This window comes from Salvelinus alpinus, unplaced genomic scaffold (genome assembly GCF_045679555.1).
Source record: "Salvelinus alpinus unplaced genomic scaffold, SLU_Salpinus.1 scaffold_446, whole genome shotgun sequence".
NCBI classification, from domain to species: Eukaryota; Metazoa; Chordata; class Actinopteri; order Salmoniformes; family Salmonidae; genus Salvelinus; species Salvelinus alpinus.
Genome location: NW_027256386.1, coordinates 3,238 through 11,281, shown reverse-complemented (window position 1 = coordinate 11,281; position 8,044 = coordinate 3,238). Strand labels below are relative to the sequence as shown.

Below are 8,044 nucleotides of genomic sequence, written 5' to 3'. Positions count from 1 at the left end.
CCCTGTCTAAACCACTATAACAGTGTGTATAGCCAGTCACGGCCCTGTCTAAACCACTATAACAGTGTGTATAGCTAGTCACGGCCCTGTCTAAACCACTATAACAGTGTGTATAGCTAGTCACGACCCACGACCCTGTCTAACCCACTATAACAGTGTGTATAGCTAGTCACGACCCTGTCTAACCCACTATAACAGTGTGTATAGCTAGTCACGACCCTGTCTAAACCACTATAACAGTGTGTATAGCCAGTCACGGCCCTGTCTAAACCACTATAACAGTGTGTATAGCCAATCACGACCCTGTCTAACCCACTATAACAGTGTGTATAGCTAGTCACGACCCTGTCTAACCCACTATAACAGTGTGTATAGCCAGTCACGACCCTGTCTAACCCACTATAACAGTGTGTATAGCTAGTCACGACCCTGTCTAACCCACTATAACAGTGTGTATAGCTAGTCACGACCCTGTCTAAACCACTATAACAGTGTGTATAGCTAGTCACGACCCTGTCTAAACCACTATAACAGTGTGTATAGCTAGTCACGACCCTGTCTAAACCACTATAACAGTGTGTATAGCCAGTCACGGCCCTGTCTAAACCACTATAACAGTGTGTATAGCCAGTCACGGCCCTGTCTAAACCACTATAACAGTGTGTATAGCTAGTGCAACAAGTACAGACAGCACTCTACAACACACTTGGTGGAAATTGTAACACTATACAGTAACTCACACTCACTCACTCACTGTCACTCCCTCTCTCTCTCACTCTCTCACTCTCTCTCACTCTCTCACTCTCTCACCTGTACTATAACTTCTTCTTTAGACTGTTCCAGAACGCCCAGCCTCCAGGATCTCTGACTTAGGGATTACCTGAGAACACACACACACACACACACACACACACACACACACACACACACACACACACACACACACACACACACACACACACACACACACACACACACACACACACACACACACACACACACACACACACACAGACGCATGTGTAGCATGGGATGACATTAACACGTTGCCCACAGCAACACGTGCCCGCTATCCTGCCATTGCAATGCTCACCCCACAGATATACACTATATATACACAAAAGTATGTACACACCCTAAAAATTAGTGCATTCAGCTATTTCAGCCACACCTGTTGCTAAACGGTGTATAACATTGAGCACACAGCCATGCAATCTCAGTAGACAAACATTTGCAGTAGAATGGCCTTATTGAAGAGCTCAGTGACTTTGAACGAGGCACCAGCGTAGGATGCCGCCTTAGTCTGATGGACTAATCTGGGTTTGGCAGAAGCCAGGATAACGCTACTCTCCTGCCCCAATGCATAGTGCCAACTGTAAGGTTTGGTGGAGGAGGCAGTTTTTTGGTCTGGGGCTGTTTTTCATGGTTCGGGTCTCTTAGTTCTAGTGAAGGGAAATCTTAACGCTACAGCATACAATGACATTCTAGATGATACTGTTCTTCCAACTTTGTGGCAACAGTTTGGGGAAGGACCTTTCCTGTTTCAGCATGACAAAGCAAGGTCCATATAGAAATGATTTGTCGAGATCGGTGTGGAAGAACTTGACTGGCCTGCACAGAGCCCTGACCTCAACCCCATCAAACACCTTTGGGATGAATTGGAACTCAGACTGTGAGCCAGGCCTAATGGCCCAACATCAGTGCCCGACCTCACTAATGCTCTTGTGGCTGAATGGAAGAAAATCCCTGCAGCAATGTTCCAACATCTAGTGGAAAGCCTTCCCAGAAGAGTGGAGGCTGTTATAGCAGCAAAGGGGGGGACCACCTCTATATTAATGACTTCCCAGAAGAGTGGAGGCTGTTATAGCAGCAAAGGGGGACCAACTCCATATTAATGACTTCCCAGAAGAGTGGAGGCTGTTATAGCAGCAAAGGGGGGGACCACCTCTATATTAATGACTTCCCAGAAGAGTGGAGGCTGTTATAGCAGCAAAGGGGGGACCAACTCCATATTAATGACTTCCCAGAAGAGTGGAGGCTGTTATAGCAGCAAAGGGGGGGACCACCTCTATATTAATGACTTCCCAGAAGAGTGGAGTCTGTTATAGCAGCAAAGGAGGGGACCAACTCCATATTAATGACTTCCCAGAAGAGTGGAGTCTGTTATAGCAGCAAAGGAGGGGACCAACTCCATATTAATGACTTCCCAGAAGAGTGGAGGCTGTTATAGCAGCAAAGGGGGGACCAACTCCATATTAATGACTTCCCAGAAGAGTGGAGGCTGTTATAGCAGCAAAGGGGGGACCAACTCCATATTAATGACTTCCCAGAAGAGTGGAGTCTGTTATAGCAGCAAAGGGGGGACCAACTCCATATTAATGCCCATGATTTTGGAATGAGATGTTCAACAAGCAGGTGTCCACATACTTTTGGTAATGTAGTGTTTATGATATGCATGCGAGTGTAAAGTGCTATTGGAGGGTTACCTTGACAGCGTAGGTTTTCTGCTTGGCCTTGTCCTTCACCTTCAGAATGGGACCAAAGGATCCTTTGGCGATATATCCCAACACCTGGAACAGGAGAGAGGAGGTGGGAAGAGTATCGTATCCAAAACCCTCGGCAACAGGGTCAGGTTTCAATAGAGAGAAATAGTAATGGCTTCTGTTCTGGAGGGACTCTGCTCGTTGGGCAACGGCTATGAGGAATTCATGGGGATTCTGGGTAAAGGCCGAAAATAAGGTCTGTGGTAAACACAGTCTTAGGATATCATATATATGTGTGTTGTTCTAATGAGACATTCCCTGTTGGTGAATTTTTAAGCATTTACGTTCTCAAAACTAGTACAAATCTGCCGTTGTTCTAACAACAGTAAAACTGCACCTCCGTTTGATGTCACCAACACTACATCTTATCCAGCTAACGAGTGAAGCAGACTAACGCTGGGCCTTAGTTTACCATCCAAACGAGCACCTTCCCGCTGAAGAGACTGGGTTGGCATTAATATCCAGGCTGTAATGAAGACTAATGGGACTGTAGAGAGACTGTGTTGGCATTACACATGAGGAAGCCTAGTCGCTGTTGCCTAGGTAGTCGCTGTGGCCTAGTCACTGTTGCCTAGTCGCTGTTGCCTAGTCGCTGTTGCCTAGTCGCTGTTGCCTAGTCGCTGTTGCCTAGTCGCTGTTGCCTAGTCGCTGTTGCCTAGGGTCGGGTTATCGAGACAGAGTAAGGGGACAACAATCAAGACGATTATTGCATGTTGTCCTGGTGTGTGTGCATGCGTGTGTGTGTGTGTGTGCTTGTCCTACCTGGAAGTGTTGGTGTCCTGGTACAGCTCTGTGAGGGAACTCAGGGAGGAACATGGATATGAAGCCAGGCAGACTCCACTCTGCTCTCAGTCTATCTGGCCCTCCTCCCCCTAACACCTGGTCCAGGATAGGAGGGGCCTTTTCTCTGATCATCCTCCGTTGGCCGAGCCGCAGGGTGGGAGGGGCCAGGCGACAGAGGCTTGCAGGGATGGACAGACCAACTGAGGAAAATAATCCTCTCCATCCTGAAGAACACTGAGTCTCTTCTCTTTCCCCTGACCCTGCTGGGGGTCTCTGTGGAGGGGTGGAGAGAGGAGGTGGAGAGAGGAGGAGAGAGGAGGGGGTGGAGAGAAGAGGGGTGGAGAGAGGAGGGGGTGGAGAGAGGAGGGGGTGGAGAGAGGAGGGGTGGAGAGAGGAGGGGTGGAGAGAGGACGAGGTGGAGAGAGGAGGGGGTGGAGAGAGGAGGGGGTGGAGAGAAGAGGGGGTGGAGAGAAGAGGGGGTGGAGAGAGGAGGGGGTGGAGAGAGGAGGAGGTGGAGAGAGGACGAGGTGGAGAGAGGAGGGGGTGGAGAGAGGAGGAGGGGGGTAGGTATGAGACATCAATAATGGGGAGGAGACATAGAATCAATTCCAAACAGCTGTAGTCCTGGCCCCCAAGCCCTTTTCTATAGATCTGACAAAATGGTTATCACACGTAGTAGAGGCTACCCTACCACAATCCCCTTTCCTTCTCCCTATAGCCCTCTCTCTTTAGAGGCTACCCTACCACAATCCCCTTTCCTTCTCCCTATAGCCCTCTCTCTTTAGAGGCTACCCTACCACAATCCCCTTTCCTTCTCCCTATAGCCCTCTCTCTTTAGAGGCTACCCTACCACAATCCCCTTTCCTTCTCCCTATAACCCTCTCTCTTTAGAGGCTACCCTACCACAATCCCCTTTCCTTCTCCCTATAGCCCTCTCTCTTTAGAGGCTACCCTACCACAATCCCCTTTCCTTCTCCCTATAGCCCTCTCTCTTTAGAGGCTACCCTACCACAATCCCCTTTCCTTCTCCCTATAGCCCTCTCCCTTTAGAGGCTACCCTACCACAATCCCCTTTCCTTCTCCCTATAGCCCTCTCCCTTTAGAGGCTACCCTACCACAATCCCCTTTCCTTCTCCCTATAGCCCTCTCTCTTTAGAGGCTACCCTACCACAATCCCCTTTCCTTCTCCCTATAGCCCTCTCCCTTTAGAGGCTACCCTACCACAATCCCCTTTCCTTCTCCCTATAGCCCTCTCCCTTTAGAGGCTACCCTACCACAATCCCCTTTCCTTCTCCCTATAGCCCTCTCCCTTTAGAGGCTAGCTACCCTACCACAATGCCCTTTCCTTCTCCCTATAGCCCTCTCTCTTTAGAGGCTAGCTACCCTACCATAATCCCCTTTCCTTCTCCCTATAGCCCTCTCCCTTTAGAGGCTACCCTACCACAATCCCCTTTCCTTCTCCCTATAGCCCTCTCTCTTTTTTGTCTTCAATGCATCTTCTCTCGCTCTCTCTTTCTCTCTGATTATCTTTCTCAAATGGCACAAATAATTTGGGGCGGTCTCTCACTGGCCACACACCAATACACTAAATTAACAGTCAAACTATCAGTTAAATAGCAGCCACCCTTTGTCACTGGTGAAGTTAAAGGAAAGAGTCGCCCATTTTGACTGTTATTTAGTTTTTGTGCATCTCTGAGCGATGGTCTATCCATTCTCAGGATCATCTCGTGTTTTCATGTGTACCTGAGCTCTTGCTGTTCAGGCAGGCAGAAACGCAGCCAGTATGACGTAGTACTGTGGTAAAGTCTCTCTCAGTATGACGTAGTACTGTGGTAAAGTCTCTCTCAGTATGACGTAGTACTGTGGTAAAGTATCTCTCAGTATGACGTAGTACTGTGGTAAAGTCTCTCTCAGTATGACGTAGTACTATGGTAAAGTCTCTCTCAGTATGACGTAGTACTGTGGTAAAGTCTCTCTCAGTATGACGTAGTACTGTGATAAAGTCTCTCAGTATGACGTAGTACTGTGGTAAAGTCTCTCTCACTACACTGGCAGATAATAGAAATACAACTTCTAGATGGTGAAAACGTCTATCATACATGTCAGATTACAATACTGGCTGATGTCGTAACGCGGGAAGTTATCTTCTCTCCAACGAGCTATTGATCATATTCCTACCTCGACAAAGGTGTAGTTTAACAGAGGGTCCACCACATCCTATTTGTCTGCCTGTTCAGTCCAGGGTGCCGTTGTGAATGTTAGACTCCACTCTGCAGGGCACATCGATCTGCAGGTTGAACATGGTGAGATTGTAGACTCCTAAATTGATAGTGCAGTTTGTTTAGGCGAGTTCACAGCTAAATAGCTACTTCACACGCTGATATTGTCTTTGGTATTATTGTGCGGAGCTACGTTTGCTAGCTAGCTAGTTAGCCCAAAGGGAGAGAATTGCATGGTGGGTTTTGTAGTCGACCTGAGCTGCAACAGATTTCCACATTGCTACCAAACTTATTATAACGACAAAATTAAACATTTGTTCACAAAAAATATTGTTGTCACATATTGGTGTTATTTAATACTGTAACTTATAGGAATTAGTGGTTTTGGGCGGATTTTTCCTTTAACTAAAAGAAAAAGTGGTTTGTTCACTTTTCCTCCCAAATCATTTAGCAGACATTCTTATCCAGAGCAACTTACAGTCAGTACAATCATCTTCAGATAGCTAGGTGAGACAACCACATATCACAGTCATAGTCAGTACATTCATCTTCAGATAGCTAGGTGGGACAACCACATATCACAGTCATAGTCAGTACATTCATCTTCAGATAGCTAGGTGAGACAACCACATATCACAGTCATAGTCAGTACATTCATCTACAGATAGCTAGGTGGGACAACCACATATCACAGTCATAGTCAGTACATTCATCTTCAGATAGCTAGGTGGGACAACCACATATCACAGTCATAGTCAGTACATTCATCTACAGATAGCTAGGTGGGACAACCACATATCACAGTCATAGTCAGTACATTCATCTTCAGATAGCTAGGTGGGACAACCACATATCACAGTCATAGTCAGTACATTCATCTTCAGATAGCTAGGTGGGACAACCACATCTCACAGTCATAGTCAGTACATTCATCTACAGATAGCTAGGTGGGACGACCACATATCACAGTCATAGTCAGTACATTCATCTTCAGATAGCTAGGTGGGACGACCACATATCACAGTCATAGTCAGTACATTCATCTACAGATAGCTAGGTGGGACAACCACATATCACAGTCATAGTCAGTACATTCATCTTCAGATAGCTAGGTGGGACAACCACATATCACAGTCATAGTCAGTACATTCATCTACAGATAGCTAGGTGGGACAACCACATATCACAGTCATAGTCAGTACATTTATCTTCAGATAACTAGGTGAGACAACCACATATCACAGTCATAGTCAGTACATTCATCTTCAGATAGCTAGGTGGGACAACCACATATCACAGTCATAGTCAGTACATTCATCTACAGATAGCTAGGTGGGACAACCACATATCACAGTCATAGTCAGTACATTCATCTTCAGATAGCTAGGTGGGACAACCACATATCACAGTCATAGTCAGTACATTCATCTTCAGATAGCTCGGTGGGACAACCACATATCACAGTCATAGTCAGTACATTCATCTTCAGATAGCTAGGTGAGACAACCACATATCACAGTCATAGTCAGTACATTCATCTACAGATAGCTAGGTGAGACAACCACATATCACAGTCATAGTCAGTACATTCATCTTCAGATAGCTAGGTGGGACAACCACATATCACAGTCATAGTCAGTACATTCATCTACAGATAGCGAGGTGGGACAACCACATATCACAGTCATAGTCAGTACATTCATCTACAGATAGCTAGGTGGGACAACCACATATCACAGTCATAGTCAGTACATTCATCTTCAGATAGCTAGGTGAGACAACCACATATCACAGTCATAGTCAGTACATTCATCTTCAGATAGCTAGGTGGGACAACCACATATCACAGTGATAGTCAGTACATTCATCATATACAAATACGATCATCAACTACTCTTACGATAAATGCCATGGGATCTTTAGTGACCACAGAGAGTCAGGACACCTGTTTAACGTCAGATCCAAAAGACAGCACCCTACACAGGGCAATGTCCCCAACCACTGCCCTGGGGCATTGGGATATTTTTTAGACCAGAGGAAAGAGTGCCTCCTACTGGCCCTCCAACACCACTTCTAGCAGCATCTGGTCTCCTATCCAGGGACCAACCCTACTTAGCTTCAGAAGCAAGCCAGTAGTGGTATGCAGGGTGGTATGCAACTGCTCCGTAGGCAAGCACCATGGTCTTGTAGTGGATGTGAGCTTCTTCAGGAAGCCAGTGGAGTGTCCGGAAGAGCAGGGTGACTTGGGAAGGTTGCATGCCTCATACAAGTTCTCATTTAACCAACCATGTATAGGTTATTCCAAGTTTCCGTGTGGCCATTGAATAGTTTGTTTAAAACACCCCAAACGTTTGCCCCGTTTTATTGATTTCAGCGTGATACTGATGGAAGTGAATAACAAACAATTACACTTACCGCGTTGTAAACCCAGTTGAATCAAAATTCAATACTTCAAAATGCAGCTAGCTTTCTTCTACAAGTTGTTCTCTAACCAGTGAA

At 46.3% G+C, this 8,044-nt stretch overlaps 1 protein-coding gene across 1 annotated transcript; it reads right to left on the bottom strand.

Moving 5' to 3' along the window:
* Positions 1-2,191: 2,191 nt before the first annotated feature.
* LOC139567397 (ribosomal protein S6 kinase-related protein-like) lies at positions 2,192-3,595 on the bottom strand. The gene is made up of 2 exons (XM_071388770.1): positions 3,306-3,595; positions 2,192-2,570 (listed from the first exon to the last, which is right to left on the bottom strand). The coding sequence occupies exons 1-2, from the start codon at positions 3,456-3,458 to the stop codon at positions 2,472-2,474; spliced, it is 252 nt and encodes an 83-aa protein (XP_071244871.1). The 5' UTR covers positions 3,459-3,595; the 3' UTR covers positions 2,192-2,471.
* Positions 3,596-8,044: the final 4,449 nt, after the last annotated feature.

Coding starts and splice junctions, on each gene's coding strand:
- LOC139567397 (XM_071388770.1), bottom strand. CDS start 3,458: ATGATCAGAGAAAAGGCCCCTCCTATCCTGGACCAGGTGTTAGGGGGA. Junction 2,571..3,305: donor CAGGACACCAACACTTCCAG/GTAGGACAAGCA, acceptor CTCCTGTTCCAG/GTGTTGGGATATATCGCCAA.